The 22,326-nt window shown below is 45.9% G+C and overlaps 1 protein-coding gene across 2 annotated transcripts in view; it reads right to left on the bottom strand.

The window, feature by feature from the left end:
* The window catches only part of LOC309584627 (transcription factor BTF3-like), a 35,393-nt gene that overhangs the window by 5,029 nt on the left and 8,038 nt on the right, over positions 1-22,326 (bottom strand). The window contains exons 1-4 of one of the 2 annotated variants that reach the window (XM_082300762.1): positions 21,808-21,947; positions 21,426-21,494; positions 4,051-4,164; positions 3,641-3,842 (exon numbers count right to left, since the gene is read on the bottom strand). In XM_082300762.1, coding sequence (XP_082156888.1) covers positions 3,641-3,842; positions 4,051-4,164; positions 21,426-21,494 — 385 coding nt within the window. In that variant the 5' untranslated portion in view covers positions 21,808-21,947. Of the gene's footprint in view, positions 1-3,640; positions 3,843-4,050; positions 4,165-21,425; positions 21,495-21,807; positions 21,948-22,326 lie in introns of those variants that run through there. The other variant, XM_082300761.1, reaches the window with a different exon arrangement.

Here is a 22,326-nt window from a genome sequence, read left to right as displayed (position 1 = left end):
GAAACTTTGTGGTTCAACTGCAGGAAGCATCATGCTCACGTGCCCTGATCCTGATAGGGGACTTTAACCACTCAGATATCTGCTGGAAAAATGGCAGTGAATTGCAAGCAGTCCAGGAAACTAGTGGAGTGCTGAAGTGAGTTGACTGGGCAGACACCAAGTGCCCAACAAGCTGCTCTATCACTCCCCTCTTCAGCAGGACCTGAGAGGGGAGAAAATAAGATGGAACAAAACTCATGAGTCAAGATAAAGGCAGGTTAATAAAGCAAAAGCAAAGGCCGCATGTGGAAACAAAGGAAGACAAAGGATTTATTCTCTACTTCCCATCAACATGCAATGTCTGACCACTTCCTGGGACAAGGGCTTCAGTATGTGTAGCAGTTGCTCCAGGAGACAAATACCTTAATAATGAATGCCCCCCCCTTCCTCCTCCTAACTTTTATTGCTGAGCAGATGTTAATATCCCTTTGGTCAGTTGGGATCAGCTGTCCTGGCTATGTCCCTTCCAAAGATATTTGCCCACCACCAGCCAACTGCCCTTGGGGGGGTAAAGAAGAGGTATTGTTGGAGATACAGCCTCAATGCCAAAGCATTGGTATGTTATCAACACCTTTCTAGCTACCAATACACAGCACAGCACTGTGAGGGCTGCTATGGGGAAAGCTAATTCTGTGTCAGCCAGACCCAGTACAAGTACTTTGAGGACAACTTCCTAGTACAGGTGATGGAGAGCCCAACCATAGGAGAGGCACTACTGGACCTGTTGCTCACTAATGCGGAAGAATTTATGGCCTTAACCTGAGACATGAGATTCAGATTAGATATTAGAAAAAAAAAAATTCACTGTTAGGGTGGTCAGGCATTAGAATAGGTTTCCCAGGAAGGTGGTAGAGCTGCCATCCCTGGAGGTGTTTAAGAGGTGTCTGAATCTGGTGCTGGGTGATATGGTTTAGTGGTTTAGGGGTTACAGTGGTAGTGCTGGGTTGACAGTTGGACTTGATCTTAAAAGGTCTCTTCCAACCTTGATGATTCTATGATTCTAAAGTCTCTCTAACTTATTGGAGAGGTCAAGCTGGAGGCAGCCTGGGCTGCAGCCATCATGCCTGGGTAGAATTCTCAATTTTGAGGGGTACTGGATGGGTAAAACAGTAGTCAGGACCCTAAACCTCAGAGGCAAACTTTCAGCCATTTAGAGCACTATTGCATGGGATTCCTTGGGAAACTGCCCTCAGAGATAAAAGAGCTGGGAGATATTTATGTCATGTTTATATCAGATTGCTGCCTTAATTCAAACCACAGGAGTTGTATGACTTGAGCAAGTTTCTCCACTCTTTCCCAGCAGCAATGACTTACACCATGACAAACATGCTTGTCAAGTTAGACACAGCCCCACCCTTTCCCAGACACAAGTACAACTTTGTCATAACTATAGCAAAGCTATTATTTGGAACAGTATTATTCCACATATAAAAATGTGATGAAGTGAAAAAAAAGGACAATTGTAGCAGAAAGTGGCAGGCACATTGATTTGAGGTGTCCGTTACAAGCGTTTGTCCCTGGGACAGATGGCATCCAAAACAACAGGGAGGAACTAACATGAATCATAGAAACACAGAATAGTTTAGTTTGGAATGGACCTTAAAGACCATCATGTTCCACCCCCCTGACATGAGCAGGGATACCTTCCACTAGACCAGGTTGCTCCAAGCCCTGTCCAACCTCGCCTTGAACACTTCCAGGGATGAGGCAGCCACAGCTTCTCTGGGCAACCCATGTCAGTGCCTCACCACCATCTGAATAAATAATTTCTTCCTAATATCTAATCTAAACTTGCCCTCTGTCAGTTTAAAACTGTTATCCCTTGCCCTATTATACATTCCCTGATAAAAAGCTCCTCCTTTAAATAAATAGTTGTCTCACCTTTTTATAAGAAGAGAGATCTTAACAGGTTCATTTTAAATCCTTCAAGTTTTCTTTCTTTCAAGTCCCACTTCTACCACAAGGAAGCCACACAGCTGACACTAGGAAGGAGGGACCTGAGCTTCATTGGGAAAGCAGTTTACCTCACCTCCTGAACACTACTAGCAGAATTTTTTTCAGTGGGAAGTTGAGAAAAGAGAAGTGTCTTGGGGTGACTTTATGATGTGTATCCCATATCGCTGCCCTATGCCCAGAAATTAATTTTTGTGCCTTTCTATGCCTCTAAACTGAGCCTGAGAGGGGGAAGGAAAAACTGAGCAAAACTTTCTCAAAGCAGTTTGCAGCTTGTTTAAGGTCACACAGAGATAGCGACTTTTTTTTCTTCAGCTGCGGCAAGGAAGCGAGGAGGCACCCAGGTTGCTGTTGCCTGGTCAGTTTTTGGCCAGTTTTTCAGTTTCCTTTTCTCCGAAGAGAGACTGAGAGTTGAACTTTTTTCCTTCCCTGGAATTTCAGATTTTCTCTCTTTTCTGTTGGACTGCCTCAATATCAGAACACATCGGGACGACTTTCCACCGAGCACAGAGGGCCTGGCCCTGGTCCAAGCCCCAGCTCCGAGGAGACCAAAGGGAGGACTCTAACACTTTCCCAGGTTTTTTTCTCCACAGTGAAAGATTTTATTATTTAGCATTATTTTCCTTTTCCCGTGTGTTTGTAAATAAATAGTTTTTATCTCCTTCACTTTCCTTCGAGGAAAATTTATTTTCCCCGAACCTGGTGGAGGAGGGGTGGTGACCTGCCTTCTCTCAGAGGATACATTTCTAAATTTGGCCAAACCGGCACAAGAAGCATCATCAGCTTTAGGAATGGAAATAGAGTCTATGCTGGCAGCAAAGCACAGAAAGAAAAACCGTAACAATCAAGTTCATAACTGCCACAAGAAGTAGAAAGTAAGTAGGAAGACCCTACATGCAGGACATGAAAAATGGTCCCAGTATCAACAAGCCTGTCTTTTGCTCCCAATTCTTACCCTGTAGCACCAGCAGCACCTTTTCCAAACACCACATACTTAAGTCCCTCCTCTACTTTTCTCACATAGTTTTAGGGAGAAAAAGTGTTTGGGTTCTGTTACTAATTTAAGGATAAAATACAAAGTTGGTGTATCTAGCTTAATGATCATGCTAGTCCTGTTCTCTACGCTGTTCTACACACACAGAAATTATATTTCCTTTCAAATGGTGTATAATTCCCTTAGCTATCAAAAAGCCCATGCAAGAAATAATACCTTCACCACACCTGTGAGAGAACAAAGCAGTAGCAATATGTCTGTCCTCAAGTCCCTCTCCCTATTTTTTGTTTCCATTAAAAGTGTCAAAACAGACATACCTTCTTTTAAAACCTAACTTTCTCAGCGTAACTCTATCTAGCTTTAATGAACTAGGTATGCCAAAATATGGTAGCCACAGCAAGTAGCAAACTACCAAGAAATTGTCTGGCTACAACTTTCTAGTCCTAGACCAGCTGCAAGATATGCTGAGAAACAGGTGCCTCTGCTTTATTCTGTTATATTCATTGTTGGATTTGAGCTATAAATAAGATTTGTCTCATTTCTTTAGCATTTTATAATATGCTTGCAGACAGTAAGAGTGCACTGAATTTCACTGCAGCTATACAAATAAGCCCCATAGCTGCCAGCAGGAAATGCATTCAAGTTTTAACTTACATTGCTTGGGTAGGGCTTCTGCCAGTCTCCTCAGGCTAGTCAAGCTGTCAGCTCCAAGCTGATTTAAGATGCTAGGAAGCATTTCTGTCAGCTGCTTTGTCTCAGCATGGCCAGTGATAGTGAAAGTGTTAGCAGCCAGGGATGCCTGAACTTTAGGGTTATTGAAGTGAATGACTGTTCCTTGGTTGGTAAACATATTTACCTGCAAGGGAAAAAACCAAAAACAAAACCAGTATTTCAAGCAGTTTAGCATGATTTTTCAATTTAACAGGAAACTAGCTGAAGTTCCTAAAGCTCAATTAAGCACCTATAGATAATTTACAGGCAAGTTTAAGATGTTACAATGAAATTAAGTTTTATACATTTTATATTTATATATAGAAAAGCATTTTTCCCTTTCAAGCAATTACCTCTTCAATTCCAGAAATATTGTTGACACCCAGTTTCTTCAAAGAAAACTGAAGTTTCTTATCATCTGCTGTAGCTGTTCTATGGACAACCTTCTTCTTTCTGCGGGCAGTACCCTTTGCAAAAAAAAAAAGTTATGAATTAATATTCAATTAGTTCTTTGCAAACTCTAATTCTTGTGGCCATATAACTACTCTGCAGCCATCTACAAATCAACTTTATATGCAAAGTTCTATTTCTGTGTTACAGCACACACAACCCCACTCCAACTGCACTGCAGCAGTCTTTCCCTTGCTAAAGCAAGCTTTGCATGTTTGTGAGAAGTGTGAGATTTTAGGATACAATGCACCACAGAAGCTTTATTTCCTAAGTCTAATGGGGATTCTGCAACATCCTGCTTAGGAAAGAAAAACTTCAAGTGTATCCTTGTCTGTTACCATAGGCATAAAATTGAAAACTGATCATCTCCTGAACTGACATACTCTACAGTCCTGTATGCCTAAAGAGTTGCTAGCTTAATTTGGTGACAAATCAACCACTACAGAAAGATCTATTCAGATGTCATTCCTAGGACTAACCTGTCTTGGGGTGACTTTATGATGTGTATCCCATATCGCTGCCTATGCCCAGAAATTAATTTTTGTGCCTTTCTATGCCTCTAAACTGAGCCTGAGAGGGGGAAGGAAAAACTGAGCAAAACTTTCTCAAAGCAGTTTGCAGCTTGTTCAAGGTCACACAGAGATAGCGACTTTTTTTTCTCCCAGCTGCGGCAGGGGAGGGAGGAAGCACCCGGCTTGCTGCTCCCCGAGTCAGGGGTTTTTTTGGCCAGTTGTTCAGCTTCTTTTTCTCCAGAGAGAGACTGAGAGTTTAATTTTTTTTTTTTCCTTCCCTGGAATTTCAGATTTTCTCCCTTTTCTGCTGGACTGCTTTAATATTGGAACACATCAGGAGAACTTTCCACCGAGCACAGAGAGTTTGGCCCTGGGCCAAGCCCCAGCTCCGAGGAGACCAAAGGGAGGACTCTAACACTTTCCCAGGTTTTTTCTCCACAGCAAGAGATTTTATTATTTAGCATTATTTTCCTTTCCCTGTGTGTTTGTTAAATAAATAGTTTTTATCTCTTTCACTTTCCTTTGAGGAAAATTTATTTTCCCCGAACCTGGTAGGGGAGGGGTGGTAACCTGCCTTCTCTCAGAGGATATATTTCTAAATTTGGCCAAACTGGCACATAACCCCTAACAATATCTTTGACCTTTAAAGTTCTGAGTAACTGAATTCTTAATTCATCTGGTTATACATTCATTGCCAGACAGAGCAGTGTAATTCCTGAAAGTATATGTACTGCACAGCAGGAGGTGCGTGCAAGTGTAACTGCTACAGCAATACTAACGACAATCAGTGTAGTGACAGGCCATGTCTGCACTGCAGTAACTTATACCATTGTTGCAAAGGGGGGGGAGGGAAATCAGGTCCACAATGGTCAGGAAAAACTTTGCTGGAATGCCCCTAACCATCAGCTTCCTATTGAAGAATGCACAACAGATTTTAGTCTACCATCCCAGTAAATACAAACGGTCTCTCTTTTTTTCTATCCCTTATCCTTTACAGTGTCAAAACAATATGGAGTTGCATCTGGTTTATGTTAGGGATTACCTAGAGCTGTGAATGTCAACTGTTTAGGTGGAACAAGTTACCTAGAATTAGAATGAACTTTCATTGTTGCTCTACTTCTGACATTTTTGTTCCAAGAAATTATGAAACAGTTGTGAAAAATAAGTAGCAGTTCTGGCCACAGTTTACAGCTCTTTTCAGGCTGCAACTTATATAGCATCATCAGGGTTTAAAGAAATGAGCTTCAAGATTGCTTAAAGGTTACTGGAACAATGTAAGACTAAGGCATAATAAAACAGCTTTGAAAATCCAAAACTGGTGCATGACATGAGTAGAAGTTTGGACAACATCGTTTCTCAGCCAAATAAGAATAAGGTTAAACAACTGATTCTGATACCGAAAAAGTCAGTTTTTGACTCTGGTGCCACAGGGGAAACACTTCTGAGCCGTTTTCAGTAATTTCTGAAGCCCATTAATTTTCCCTTTGACAATCTTTCTTAAGTTGTAGTCAAATTTTGACAATACAGAGTCAGAGACCATAAAGCTATCAAAAATATAATTAACAAATGAAAATTAGAAAACCCAAAACACTATTTTTTATTCCAAATAGACATCTGTCGCAGGTTGGGTTTGTAACTGGGCAGAAACACCAATTTAGTGTAGTGGTTTGGTCCAAAATACTCATTACTGTTTATCTGCTGTGAGATAAGAATTAGGAGAAACGCAAAGCAGGCACCAAACTTGAAAGAATATAAAGAAGTTTATTAACAGACCTAAAAGAGGGAAAAAAAAATATACCACCTTCAGAACTCTCCTCCTCCCCCCACCTTCCTCCCTTCTCTCACTGACAATGTAAAAAGACAACCCTTAAGATGTTCAGTCTGTTTACCACTTCCATAATAACCTTGTTCAGTCCATTTAGAAAGAGAAGTCTCTTCTTGCTCATGCTATGAAAACATTATCACAACAAGACATCCGCCCACTTCCAAATATTGTTCAGTCCATTTAGGAAGAGGTCTCTCTGCCTGCATGTGAGTCCCTTCCCCCGACTTGCAGCTTTTCCCACAACTGCTTTTGAGGGTCCACTCTTGAAGTTTTTTGGGGTACAATTTTTAAGGTTGAGCCGTTCAGAAACAAAAAAACAGAGGCCCTTCTCCTTCCCTGGGAGCAAAGGGTCTTCCTCATCTTCATCGTTAGGACTATTGTCGGGTGGAGTCGCGGGAGACAAGCACTCAAGGCATGATGTTCAGCAAGTCTCGTTTATTATCATAAACTACACATACTTATAGTACTACTAATTAGCTCATACATATTGCAAAAGTTGAGCTCCTCATTGGTGGGAGCTATTCCGTGGGATCTGCAAACACGGTGGTCTTATCTTTCTCTTCCATATGGTTTCTGTCTTCTTACTTATCTGAATGCACATTCTGTTATCTATGCAACTTCTTGCTCAAGGACTCAGTGTCTGCATCTTTACTAAGCCTCCTGTGTTATCATGACCTTTGCTTTTTAGCCATTCTTCAGAAAGACTCTCAACACTTCCCCTGTTTTCTTTTTGCATGATCATAGTCATATTGACTGACTTCAGAATTAAATTTTTTACACATGACATTATACAGCTAAGCATAAGTAAACCAAGCAAAACAATTATTAGCAACAGCATTAAGGATTTAATCACACTTTTCATCCATCCTTCTAAGCCCATCCACTCTGTAAGTCCTTCTAATCCGAAAAATCCGGAGTCTTTTTTTATTTTTTGGGAGTGTTCAATCAAATTCTTAATTTCGGCGTGGATGGACTTAGAATGATCCTCAAGATCCATACAGCACATTCTTTCAAAGTCTTCACAGCCATGGCCGTGGGCTAAGAGTAGAAAATCTATAGCTGCTCTATTCTGAAGCAGGGAGTGTTGGACTGAACTCAGATCTTCTGCAAGTTCAGACAACACTCGGCTGGTACCGTTTGCCTGTTTTACCCAACATGCCAGTTTTTCTAAGTGACGATGGGCTCGTGCCGCAGCTGCACCAGGAACAAAAAGGGAGGTAAAAAGCACTTCTGATTTGCTCCATAGCGTGAGGTCATCCTGACATTCAGGTGTTATAGTTTCTGTTAAAGACCTCTGCCATCGTGTTCGGTGTGTAGCATTAGGATGGTGCTGTGGAAGTGCAAGACTCAGTTGGCCAAAGGTACAGGGCCCACCTACAGGCCTGGATGGAATACCTGACCAGGCACGATTCCCACAAATTAGGAAAAACCCTCTGGGTAACTTTCGAGGGAAAAACGTTCCAGGGGCTGCAAGAGATCGATTTCTCACGGTAACGTTGCACCATTCTAAATCCCACTGTGAAGCATTGCCAATAGGATAAATCAAGGTGGGGTTGGATTCATTCAGTCGACAGCCATTAAGGCTGCCCTCTTGGCATAAATTACGTGAACTATTAATATAAATACAGGCTGTAGCGTTAAGAGAATCAACTAGTTCTATCTCTTGTGGCTCAGGGCCCACCGGGAGTTTATCATCCCAGCTATCATACTTCAGTAGGCCAGCGGTAATATTCATTGTGGATTTTAATGGTCTAATAATTTTGAACTGGTTCTGGGTCTCGATTACGAAGTTACGCCATGTATTATCTGTTAGTGGTACTCCAACTAAGCATGTCAAAAATGGGGTACTGGGTGTGGCTAGGGAGGCACAGAATGTTGTGGTGTTCAATTCACGTGCCAAGGAGACCCAGATATTATCTCTAGGGTCAAACACTTTAGGAGGATAGGAAAGGGGGTGACCCATTACTGAGCCTGCGATTAGCAGCACGATGCTTAAACCGCCGGCAAACATGATCCCACTTTCTTGGGTCAACTTGCCACTGAATGGGGACCCCGATATTTGGTTGGCATGAGGATTGCAAAATTACAGAGTAGCTATCGGCTAAGATCTTTTTTGCTAAATGCTGTACTGACCACGCTAATTCTCTTAGCCGCAGATCTTCAAGATTTTCAACTAATTGCAAACTGTCAATGATATTTTTGCCTGTGAGTTGTACTAATGCTCCTTGAGCCGTCTCACGGTGCCAGTGAAAACTGCAAGACTGACACCAAAACCCTTCTGATAGATGTTGCTGGTGGACCCACCACTGTAAATTACAGCCTCCGCAAAGCAATCTTACCCACGCCTTATGATTATTACAATTACATGCAAAGCAACTAGACTGGCAAAAGCGCAAAAAGTGTCTCTGCAAATGTGGGAGGAGATAACCCTCTATCTCCTGTTCAGAGTCCACAAGGAAGGTAATGCAAAACCGCTGCTCAACTTCCTGCAGGATCTGTGAGATCTTCCTCTGTACCCTTCTTTTCTTCTTCTGTTGTGGGTTGCTCATCAGTGACAACAGGCTTAGTCTATTTGGCCGGAACCCATAGGGGACCTGTCGGAGTGGACACACATAAGTAACCTCTTCCCCAGTACAAGGTTTTTACAGGATCCTGCCAAAGTCCCGTCTTGGGGTCTTTGTAGCGCACCCAAGGCATGGGCGTCGGGGGTTGAGGATAGGTTCCAAGGTGATGGACTCTGCCTGATGCAGCAGGAGACAACGCTTCCGTGGGCGGGAGGTGAGATCAATAGTGAGTAAGGTCAGAGATCCAGTAGAGCCAGGACTTGGCTGACACCTAGGTGCATCACAAACAGGCGGAATGCTTGAAGCCAGATGTGGTAATGGTACTAGTTGTGCTAACTTTTGTCCTGCCGGGATCTTAACGGGAGGATAATCGGTATGTGCTAAAATAAAAATTTCTCTAGCGGAGTCAGCATCAACAAGACCAGTCTCTACTAGGAGTCCCATTGTAATTGCAGATGAATGACTTACAATAAGTCCTCCCATAGCTTGGCCATTAATGTACACAGGTCCGATGACACCAGTGGGAATGCGATGGATTTCTGATGTTAGCAACTCGGTATCTACTGAGGCTGCCAGGTCCAGGCCGAGACTTCCGCTTGTCGCTGGGCGGGGACAGGTAGAGGTGCTGGAGCGGTTACTTGTGTCGTCGCGCGGCCGCTGTTCGCGCTGGGTCACTAAATTCTTGCGGCTGTACATTCGCGACAAATATGACTGGGTGTCCCACAGCGATAACACTTCATGCGGCCACCTGGAGCTGGGCGGGGACGTGCTGCTGCCGCTTGGAGAGGAGCAAGGGCTGCCATAACCTGATTTTGAGAGCTAATAGCCTGTTCTTTAAGCCCTTCACCTAATTTTGCTAAGGCTTGTGCTAAGAATAGTTGCGAGCCAGTGGGCATGGTCGCAGCTTTCTCTAAAAGTTGCTGGACAATCCAATCCCCTGGGGTGGAGGTAATAAGGGCACGGGTGGCTTGATTGCCATTTTGTAAAAGGCATTGCTTAAGTAACGGGTCATGCATATGCTCTTGAACCCCAGCTTTTGAGATGGCTTCCATAACTTTGTCAACAAAAGAGCCTAAAGATTCCTCTCTGCCTTGCTTAATGTTCATATACATAGGGATCCCACCCGGGGCTCGGACTTTATCCATAGCTTTCTTAGCAACTGCCATAGCTTCCCGCAATTTAGCAGGGCCTAGTGCAGCCTGAGCCTCAACCCTCATATGTTGACCCTGTCCTAGAAGTTCATCTACAGTGATATCTGCTAACGGATCTCCCTGGGGTCTAGCGAGATCTGCACTAACAGCTGCCTCCTCCCTCCAGCGAGCCTCAAAAAGCAGTCGCTGATGCGGGGTATACATGAGCTTAGTAATGCCTTTAATGTCAGCAGGAAGAAGGGTAAAAGCGTTAAAAATATAATCAAGCATCTGTTTAACTGGTTCACTGGTGACACCGTAATTCCCCACCGTTGCTCGTAGCTGAGCTAACAGCTTCCAATCCAGATTAGTCACCTGCGCGATATTGCCGCCCCCTTGCGGATTAGGGACAAATAAGACAGGGAACGCTATGCTGTCCTGAGCAGCCGCTAGCATGTCAGAATCACCCTTTTGTAAGCCCTCACGAGCAACCGCAGCCCAAAGTTCTCGATGGCCCCTAGCCATGGCCTCCGCGAGGTCAGACTCTGCCCCAGGGACAGGCTCAGGGCTAACAAAGGGGTTTCGCGAGCGAGAACAGTCCGGCGGAGACGGGTGAGCCAAGGGCGGAGGAGCAGGCTGCGGCAAGGAAGGCGTGGGAGGAGCAGGAGGTGGGGGGGGGGGGGGGGGGGGAGGCGCGGAAGGCAACTCAGAGGCAAGAGCCTCAGGGGGTACGTGAACCGTAGCAAAGGTGGGGGGATTAGGCGAACCAGAGAAGGGAGAGGGACCATGTTCCCCGTAAAGACGATTACGGTCCTGTGCAACTTTAATCTTTTCTGCGGCTTTCTTTTCTGCCTGTACCATTAAAAGTTCATTATAAACAACTCTCCATAGTTTAGCTATCTTTTTAGCTGGCTTATCGTCATCTAAGACAAGATCCCAGAGTTTGTCACTATACGCGCGCCACTGACTTAATTCATGAATGGAGTGGGGGTCAGCGAAAAAACCGTAAGAGCGCGCATGCGTTAAAAGAGCGGGGAGGTCTTTATCAAGATCAATCCCTTTAAAATTACGCTTAAGCAAAAAAGCCTTAAAAAGTTCCTGTGCTGCTTGCCTTTCCATACTTACGACGGTACCGTTGCTAGCCCCTCCAGGCTTCGGCAGCACGTATCGGCGAGCCCGCCTGTGCGGTCACTCGGGCGCGGAGGAAATCGCTGCAGTATACGAGACCTCTTTCGCCGTCCGTCTAGCTGCGGGACCCGACCCCAACGCAACTCCCCCGTCGCATAAGGCAAGGGCAACTTCTCCTGTTCGGGCGCCAGATGTCGGGTGGAGTCGCGGGAGACAAGCACTCAAGGCATGATGTTCAGCAAGTCTCGTTTATTATCATAAACTACACATACTTATAGTACTACTAATTAGCTCATACATATTGCAAAAGTTGAGCTCCTCATTGGTGGGAGCTATTCCGTGGGATCTGCAAACACGGTGGTCTTATCTTTCTCTTCCATATGGTTTCTGTCTTCTTACTTATCTGAATGCACATTCTGTTATCTATGCAACTTCTTGCTCAAGGACTCAGTGTCTGCATCTTTACTAAGCCTCCTGTGTTATCATGACCTTTGCTTTTTAGCCATTCTTCAGAAAGACTCTCAACAGACTATCTCTGGGAGCATCTCTAGGGACTGAGGTTTTCTCCTTTCCCGTTTGGAGCAAAAGTCCTCATCTGGTCCATCTCTCTCATGAAATTACAGCTGCATCAGCATCTGCCTATCTCGGCGCAGGTGCTTTTGCTTACGAATTGAACACTCCACCCCCCATATCTTCATGAGATTACAACAGGATACTCTGATATATCATAGCTTCACAACAGAATTTCAGCTTTAAGCATCTCCTCTCTCTCTTCCCTCAGGTTTTCAGCTCTTCACAGCAATAAAAGGGTTAATCTCACCTCGGCCTTGCAGCTTTGCAGCTGGAATGTTGAATTTTTCTTATCGAAGTGGAGAGGGGGGAGAGCCGAGCCGCTCCAGCTGCCCACAGCAAGGCAGTGGGGGAGGTTCCACGGCTTGGACATGTCCATCGGCTCCAGGATGGCCGTGGCCCGGCCCGGCCTGGCCCAAGCAGGGCCTGGCCGGGCCCACTGGCCCTCACACGGGGCCCGCAGCCACCTGTCCCAGCGCCGGAAATGAGAGCGAGCTTGGGGCGGGGGGGGAGTTCGTCTATTCTTAAGTGTGTATCACAGAGGCAGTCACAACTTTAAGTGGCTTAAAGAATTGTCCATATTCAAACTGGCCAGCTGATAGGTTCTATCAGTTCCCAGAGGAAACTGTAAGCACCCCTCAGCAAGGACATCCCTTCCGGGACTATGCTTGCTAACCTATGACAATATCTCCATCTGATGGACTTACACACTTGTGTAAAATTTGAACACATATTTTCCCAAAATATTTTATGGACATGATCTTAGAGGTATTTTCAAATGTAAATGATTTTATGAAATATATTTTTTTAAAAAATACTTCTACATAATATTCCAGACCACTCCTTTTTAGAAAGCAAAACAAGCAAAGGTTAAGTTCCCCTACAGATACAGAGCTCTAGATTTCTCCAGGAAAAAGGTTTGTAAGAATCAACATGACATTTACCTGTATCAACATCCTACACAAAAATATCAAATTCCACATAATGAAGTGTTGCTTCCAGGTGGCCGGGGGTGGACAACCCGGTGTGCCATGACCTTCCTAGAAAGAGTGTCCTGCAAGGAACAACTCTTCCAGGGGCGGTGGCCAGCTTCCCTGGGCAGCAAGTGATTTCAGCAAGTGTAGCGATTTCTCAGCTACAAGTGATTCCAGCTCTTGTGATTCAGCTCTTTGTGAAATCACCCAAGGCGAACTCGGGGACAGAGAGACAGAAGCCTTGTATAGCAGTTCCACAGAGGTAGCCTTTATTGTCCAGCAGTCCCTGTGAAGGGGTGGCAAGGGACAAGGCTCCCTGCTGAGGGGCAAAAACAGGAGCTTTTTATGGGAAAGGCAGGGGGTGGGGTAGAAACCAATTAGCCAACTGGGTACAGGCTATTACCATATAGAAACAAGGCATGCTGGGGGTGGTTCACTTTCTCGACATGACCCAGAGGAAGGTTGCTTATCTCTGGGGAAGGTCGTCTTGGCCTCAAGCCTCTCTCCTCCAAGGGAGTGCAGAGGGCTCTTGTGCCAAGGGCTCCCAGCCCTCCACAATGAAGTACTACAATAGCCCTCCACCTAAATATAATATTTATATTCTTATTAAGATCTGCAGGCCTGCAGTGTTATGAAAATCTTCCATCAATGTGCAACCTTTTCTCACAAGAAAGAAGAAAAAAAACCCAAAACAGTAGTGATAAAGGTTAAAGCCCTCTATAGGCAATACACACATGCTAGTAACAGGCACATAATCATCAATATAATACAGCAGTCCTCTGCTTAACTAGTAATCCATATAAAGAATACACAAAATTGCCAAGCCAGTTAATTACTGGATTAATCCTGATTTAAGGCTGCCTAAATATCCATTTAAAGGAAAAAAGCTTCAACACGTGAATAAAAGCTACTGGAAGCTGTCAACAAGAATTCTGCTGAATAGAATCACAGAGGAGTTTGGGTTGGAAGAGATCTCAAAGATCATTTAGTTCCAACCCCCTGCTGTGGGCAGGGACACCTTCCACTAGACCAGGTTGCTCCAAGCCCCATCCAACCTGACCTTGAACACTTCCAGGGATGTGGAAAACACAACTTCTTGGGGCAACGTGTGCCAGTGCCTCACAACCCTCTGTCAGGGACTGAAATGATTCATGCCTTAAACATTGTTATAAAAGAATTTTGCCCATTATAGCAAAAACTGTATAAAGAAGCTACAACCACAGAAACCTCCTTGAAGAGCTTTGGACTGTGAGTTAAGCCACCTAGATAAAGGGGACACTATAGTTCAATCATCTCAGGTCTAAGGAGAAACAAACAAGGATGAGGAAAAGGAATGCATTCACAAGAAAGCCAAACCCAACAGCTGCACTGAGAATCATCTCTCTCTGGGTTTGGGGTGGGGGAGACCACACCCCACAGAAGCCAAGTTTACACAAACTCCCCCCCAACCGAGGGGGGGGGGAGGAGGTTTTGGGTGTGTGGCATAACCTCTGGTCAGAGACACTGAAAACCCATCCTCCCTTACACAATCCAGCCCAGCTGTAAAACCTCCAACCCCACAGGCCACATCCATGGGATATTCATGTGAGAGGCAGCTGAGGGGGCGTCATAATCCATCAAAGACCCCCCCAAAGCACTCCACAGAGGCTTAGCACCACAGGACTGCATGTAATGCAAAATGATGAAACAGATCCAGAGTCTGCTGCAAGAGACTTCCCCCCCCCCCCCCCCCCCCCCAGGGGGAGGTACCTGGGCATTCCCACCTGGCCCGAGCCTACATTAATCCATCGGATTCTATGCTTTTGAGGGAGCCTTCACCACCAAGAAGACCAGCTGGAGATGATCAACGGGAACATCATTGGGATTCACGGATGTTGATATTTTCTTTATTCTGTCTCTGTCATTCTCTTTCTGTCCCCCCACCTATTTTCTATTTCTTTCTCTTCTTTTGTCTTTCTCTCTCTCATATCTACTATTAAATAAAACTCATACTATTGACTTTGGCATATGGTCTCCTTTGCACCTTAATTCAGGCAGAGGAATTTCTAAATAACTTTAAAACCAAATCATAACACCCTCATAGTGAAAAGTTTCTTATGTTCAATCTAAATCTACCTTCTTTCAGTTTAAAACTGTTGCCCCTTGTCCCATCACTCCATGCCTCTGTAAAAAGTCCCTCTCCAGTTCTCTTAGAGCCCCTTTAGGCACTGGAAGGGGCTCTAAGGTCTCCCTGAAGCCTTCTCTTCTCCAAGTTTAACAGCTCCAACTCTCTCAGCCTGTCACCATAGCAGAGGTGTTCCAGCCCTCAGAGCATCTTCATGGCTTCCTCTGGACTCACTCCAACAGGTCCATGTCCTTCTTATGTTGGGGACGCCAGAGCTGGATGCAGTACTCCAGGTGGGATCTCTCAAGAATGGAGCAGAATCACCTCCCTCGACCTGCTTGTCACACTTTTTTTGATGCAGCTCAGGACAACGTTGGCTTTCTGGGCACCCAAGCACACATTGCCAAGTCATGTTGACCTCATCAACCATCACCCCCAAGTCTTTCTCCCCAGAGCTACTCTCAATCCATTCTTTGCCCAGCCTGTACTCATGCTTGGGATTGCCCTGACTCAGCTGCAGGACCTCACACTTGGCCTTGCTGAACTTCATGAGGTTCTCAGGGGCCCACTTTTCAAGTTTGTCCAGGTCCCTCTGGATGGCCTCCCTTCCCTCCAGTGTGTCAACTGCACCACACAGCTTGGTGTTGTCAACAAACTTGCTGAGGGTGCACTCAATCCCACTGACCATGTCACCAACAAAGATGTTAAACAGTGCTGGTCCAAATACTGACCCCTGAGGATGCCACTCATCACTGCTGTCCCCTTGGACACTGAGCTGTTGTCCACAACTCTGAGTATGACCATCCAGCTGATTCCTTATCTACTGAGTGGTCCATCTGTCAAATCCATGTCTCTCCAGTTTAGAGACAAGGATGTCATGCGGGACAGTGTCAAATGTTTTGCACAAGTCCAAGTAGATGACATCACTCTTCCCTCATCCACCAACACCGTAATCCCATCATAGAAGACCACAAAATTTGTCAGGCACAATTTGCCTTTAGTGAGGTCATGTTGCCTGTCACAAATCATGTCCTTATTTTCCATGTGCCTTAGCATAGTTACCAGGAGGATCTGTTCCATGATATTGCTGGGCACTGGATAGGTGAGACTGATGGGCCTGTAATGCTCTGTGTCTTCCTCATTTTCCTTTCTAAAAACATGGGTTATATTTCCCCTTTTGCAGTCAGTGGGAACTTCACTGGACTGCCACAACTTCTCAAATATTATATGGATACTGGCTTAGCCGCTTCCTCTGCCAGGTCCCTCAGGACCCGTGGATACATCTCATCAGGTCACAGGGACTTGTGCACCCTCAAGTTCCTTAAATGGTCTCAAACCTGGTCTTCTCCTAGAGTGGGTGATTCTTCATTCTCCTAATCCCTGCATTCACCTTCTACAACTCAGGTGGTGTGCTGGTGAAAACTGAGGCAAAAAAGTCATTGAGTACCTCAGCCTTCTCCATGTCCTGGTGTCCCAGTTTGAGACAAATTAAGGGAAATGCTCTGAAAGGAACATCTCCTCCAAAGAAGGCAGGTTTCAGCTGTCCCTCCTTCTTGTTTGTTAGCTAAAATATGGAGCCCTGGGACTTTGGCTTCTTGTTCTCCAGAGAGGAGAGAGCCACACCCACAAAGGACTCTGAAATCTACCCAGAATTTTTTTTTTTTTTGGGGGGGGGGGGGGGCTACATCCGCTTCTGCAGCCGGGCAGAAGAAGCCAGCAAGCTATCTCTGTTTTGAACACAAACCACCGAAAGAATTCCACCGGCTCTCCCCCCTCTCCCAGAGCTAGCTTTAAAGGCACAGAACTCATGTCTGGCATAGGGCAGATGATAGGGAATACAGTATCATAAAGTCACCCCAGAACACCTGGGTAACCAGCTCACCCATATCCTTCCAGAAAGGGCACACATTTTCCCTAGTCTTCCTTTTATCACTGACGTACTTATAGAAGATTTTCTTGTTACCCTTGACATCCCTGGCCAGATTTAATTCTATCAGTGCTTTAGCTTTCCCAACCTGATCTCTGGCTGCTCAGACAATCTCTCTGTATTCCTCCCAGGCTACCTGTCCTTGCTTACGCCCTCTGTAGGCTTCCTTTTTCTGTTTGAGCTTGTCAAGGACCTCCCTGTTCATCCACACAGGCCTCCTGGCATTTTTGCCTGACTTTTTCTTTGTTGGAATGCATTGTTCCTGAGTTTGGAGGAGGTGATCCTTGAATAGCAACCAACTTTCTTGGGCCCCTCTTTCCTCCAGGGCCCTATCCCATGGCACTCTACCAAGCAGATCCTTGAACTGACCAAAGTCTGCTCTCCCGAAGCCCAGGGCAGTGAGATTGCTGTGTGCACTCTTTGCTGCCCCAAGGATCTTGAACTCCAGCATTTCATGGTCAGGGCAGCCCAGGCTGCCCTTGAGCTTCACATTCCCCACCAGCCCCTCCTTGTTGGTGAGAATAAGGTCCAGCATAGCTCCTCTCCTCATTGGCTCCTCTATCACTTGGAGAAGGAAGTCATCAACACATTCCAGGAACCTCCTGGATTGCTTGTGCTCTGCTGTGTTGTCCCTCCAACAGATATCAGGGTGGTTGAAGTCCCCCATGAGGACCAGGGCTTCTGAATGTGAGGCTGCTCCTATCTGCCTGTAGAGGGCCTCACCCACTCAGTCTTCCTGATCAGGTGGCCTGTAGCAGATCCAAGATCTGTCTTGGTTTGAAAGACAGGTGTCTGCTAAGGAAGGCAGGAGCCCCCCTTGGAATGGTAGATGCAACCCCCCTTCCCGCCGAGTTATCATAATTTTGAAATCAAGGGGCTTTTAGGCAAAGATGTGGGAAATAGGAATAACAGATCTTTACTATTATATATCTATATGCGTATAACCAGTCAAACAAACAACAATAACTATGGCAGTAACAGCAAACAATCACAAACCCAGTCCCAGCCTTCTCGGCTGTCAGGCCCTTTCCCCTTGGGTGCACTTCCGCTCACAGCCGGCAGGGGCGCTGGCGGCTCCCGGTGAGCAGGGCAGGTGCGATGGTTCCCCCGTGGCTGCAGGGGGCGCTTCGGAGCGAGCTCGGGGAGCACACGGCACTGGTGCCCTGGGATCCCGGGAAGGGATGGAACAAAAAAGCTTCACAAACCCCTGGGCACTATAATGTCACCTGTCCCTGCCCTCCCTTTAATCCTGACCCATAAACTCTCAGTCAGCTCCTCATCCATCCCCAGGTAGAGCTCCATGTACTCCAGCTGCTTATTGACATAAAGGGCAACACCACCTCCTTGTCTCCCCTGCCTGTCCTTCCTAAAGGGCCTGTGTCCCTGTATTCAAATACTCATCACAGGAGCCTCCCACCATGTCTCTGTGTTGCCAATAAGATCATAGCCCTGCAGGCATGTGCACATCCTGTTTATTCCCCATGCTGCATGTGTTTGCATAGAGACATTTAAGTTGGGCCCCTGATGAAGCTGACTTACTGGCTGGAATTCCTTGGTGCTACTATTCAGATGCTCTCCTGCTGACCTGCGATCCCTCTCCAGGCTCTGGGCATCTCTCCCTAGCCCCAGCATCTAACTAGTAGGAGTGGGATAGACTGAGTTTCCCCTCTCTCAGCAATTTTGGTTTAAAGCCCTCTTCACCAGTTTGGCAAGCCTATGACTGAAGTTGGTCTTCCCCTTCTCTGACAGATGGACCCATCAGCCCCTAGCAGACCAGTTTTCTCAAACCAAGTCCTATAGTCTAGGTAGCCAAACCCCCAGCCGTGGCACCAGTCCTGTAACCATCTGTTGATTTGCCAAATTTGACTAACACTTTCAAACTCCTTCCTTTTGATCAGGAGGACTGATGAAAAAACTACCTGCACTCCAGAGTCCCTTACCACTGCTCCCATTGTCTTATTTTAGAATAGCTTGTATTCTAAATATTGTGTGCGCATTTCTCAGGTATAAAAAACAATAAATTGCTAACAAATTCTTGCCTTAAAACTGAAACTGTAATTAACATGTTTACTAGCATACAACTAAACATACTTTTTTATTTTCAGATTATAAAATATCACAAAGCTACATAAATTCAGATGTTATAATAAAATAAAAAGGTCTTCCGAGCATGTTATTCTACAATGATAAGAGTATGACAAGTACAGAAACTCTAGCTTTGTTCTAAAAAGCAAAAAAACAGCCACAGGCATCTTAAAGATTTTTTATGAGAATTTGGAACATAGCCCTCTAGTCTATTATGAAAACTATAACCAAGATAATTTGCTGTAAGGTCTACTTACTTCAAATCCTAATCATAGAATATCCTGAGCTGGAAGGGACCCACAAGGATCATAGAGTCCAACTCTTGACTCTGCACAGGACAGCCCCAAGATTCACACCATGTGCCTGAGAGCGTTGTCCAAACGTTTCTCAAACTCAGATGGGCTTGGGGCTGTGACCACTGCCCTGGGGAGCCTGTTCCAGTGCCCAACCACCCTCTGGGTGAAAAACCTTTTCCTAATATCCAACCTAAACCTCCCCTGGCACAGCTTCATGCCATTTCCTTGGGTCCTATAACTGGTCACCAGAGAGAAGAGATCAGTGTCTGCCCCTCTGCTTCCCCTCGTGAGGAAGTTGTAGACGGCAACTACAGTTGTAGACTGAGATCTCCCCTCAGTCTCCTCTTCTCCAGGCTGAACAAGCCAAGTGACCTCAGCTGCTCCTCATACGGCTTCCCCTCTAGACCCTTTACCATCTTCGTAGCCCTCCTTTGGATGCTCTCTAATAGCTTTATATCTTTCTGTGGTGGTGCATCCCCTCCCTTTTTCCAGGCTGCACTGCGATCTGAGAAACACTTGTTAGGCCTCAGCCTTGACAAACAGCACCTGGGCTGAGCTCTTCTTGAGCTTATCAGAAACACTGTCTGCTCCCAGGAACTGCTGCTGCCTAACAAGCTCCTGTTTTCTTTATGAACAGCCTTGGAAACTGTTTTCCTTGCCTGAATGGCATAACATCCCCGTTCTCACACTTTCAAAGAAAGTGCTGACCCAAACTGTGGCCAGGATGAAACACTGTTATGACTAAAGCCCACTCTCTTGCAACCCTATAAACAGCACTCCAAAATGAGACCCTTTGAGCTCTTCTGGACTGCAGCAGGCTGTGACCAGCAACCTCCCTCTGAGTGGGGCCTCTCAGAGCTAGTGAACTCTCAAGTTTGCTATACTCAGAGGATCGCCAAACAATGACGAGTCCTGGGACAATACCCCCACTCCTTGAGGCCCGACCCTTCACCCGCTGGGGAGATGCAAAGTCATCTGAATATTTCACTTACCCTTGAGGGGAATTTTTCACAGGTAACTTGCACTGACTCTTTATGTCTGTGCATACACGTGCACATATGCTATAGCAAATCTAGGAGAAATGCTGCTTTCTTAGATGTTTAAGTACCTTAGGTATCTAAGTAGGTTAGGCCTGTAAGTAATGTTAAGTCATAAGTTATAAACTGAGTAAAATGCTGCTAAGTGTTGTTCTTTTGCTAAGTTGCTAAGTTTAACTTCAAAGTTATAATTTAGGTTAAATGCTGTTAATTGTTATTCCTCTGTTAAGTTGTTAAGGTTAAGGTATAAGTTAAGTTGAAGTACTGTTAAGTTTGAGCGCTGTTAAGCTTTTAGGCCATATTCCTTTTTATCCTTGCCCTTGCTATCCTTTTGTCACACGTGCACACACACCCCCTCACATCCCCCCTAGATAGTTCTCTGTTCATTTCTGTTTTGATTGCCTGGATTTTGTTTGGTTTTGTTGTTGCTTGTTCTCCTTGGTGTGCCTTAACTGTCTAGTAAGTAGTAGAGTGAATCTTGCCAACAAACTTTGTCATGCTGTCGCTTAATATTAAATCTGTTTTTTACTTATAGCTTAAAAAATCAGCAGCAAGGGTATCTCAAACAGTTATTCATAACACTTTCTTATATTGTGGTGCCCAAAACTGCACACAGTAGTCGAGGTGAGGCTGCACCAGTGCAGAGCAGGACAATCACCTCCCTTGATCAGCTGGTGATGCTGTGCCTGATGCACCCCATCACACGGTTGGCCCTCCTGGCTGCCAGGGCACTGCTGACTCATATCCAACTTACCATTAACCAGGACCCCGAGGTCCCTTTCTGCAGTGCTGCTCTACAATGTTTCGTTCCCTGGTTTGTACATACATCCAGGGTTGCCCCATCCCAGATGCCTTTTAATATAGCCTATATAAGAACATAGGCTACAAGTCAGCTATAATATAACAAATCCAAACAGAAAAGGCTGGAGGTTCAACTCTTACATTTTGCTTCTACTGAACTCACTAGAGATCCCTGCAGCAGTGCAGCTTCCCCCAAGGACAGTCCAACCAAGGCAGGAGTTTTTAGGGCTGCTCCCCACCCGAGTTTTCAGGATCCCACATGAGAGGCCCAGTGTATGGACAGTGACACACAATCCCAAAGGCAGGGATGGGAGACAATTCCTACCTTGCCACCAATGCGCACTTGGGCCTGGAGCTTGGCAAGCTTTTCTTGGTTCATGATTGTTTCTTTCATCTGTGGAAGCAACAAGAGCACCCATGCAAAACAGGTCAGGAAGCACTCGGCGGCCCAGGCCACAACCTGGGCCCGGCAGTAAAGTAGGTGGGCACAAGGGCTCCGCAGCTACCCCTCACCACACTCGCACACCCGACGGAAAGACGGGGCGGGGGTCGATCTGCCACACAGTGCCGCCGAAGCTCAGTTCAGCTCTCCTGAGGCCCTGCCCGTAACTGCCTTGCCTTGCCCCAACCACAGCCGCCCACTAACCCGCAGCCCCTGGTCGCGCAACAAATTCCACCCTAGTCCCTCCCCACCGTCTCCTTTGTACCTCTTAGAGCGGAAGCAGCGGTGCCAGAGCGAGGGGAGATGAGGGTTATGGGAGCGGGATGAGGAGTGAACAGAACACGCGAGATGGCGGCCGGAAGGGAAGCCAGGCACGCCGCTCTGCCACTGCCTAAACCAGGAGAGTGCGCCCTACGCGGCAGTGAAATCTGGAGGGGCGGAGCCACGACCGCGGGAGGAGTTAGAGGCATGAGAAGGCGAGTGGAGGTTACTCTACTTGTAGGGAGCAATGGACTCCAGTGCTGCACTAAGTAAGTTTATTTGTGTGGCTGAGCTGGGGTGCAAGGTAAAGCCCACGCCTCTTCCCCGCCCCCCCTTTTCTTCCCCTCTCCCTTCGGACGTGTTCGTTTCTGTTTGCGATCTGGTTTGGTGTGTGTGGCTTATCTCCATTGCTTCCCTGCTTCTCTCAGCTTCTCTTGCTTGCAGCCTCACCTGGCAGGGGTTTTTTTCCATGAATGGATCTGTCCTTAGTTTGGCTTTTTTTTTTGCCTGGAAGATATTTAAA

Source organism: Coloeus monedula, assembly GCF_965178545.1.
Source record: "Coloeus monedula genome assembly, chromosome: W".
Lineage (NCBI taxonomy): Eukaryota > Metazoa > Chordata > Aves > Passeriformes > Corvidae > Coloeus > Coloeus monedula.
Note: the sequence above shows the minus strand (reverse complement) of the source record. Positions and strands in the feature narration are given on the sequence as shown.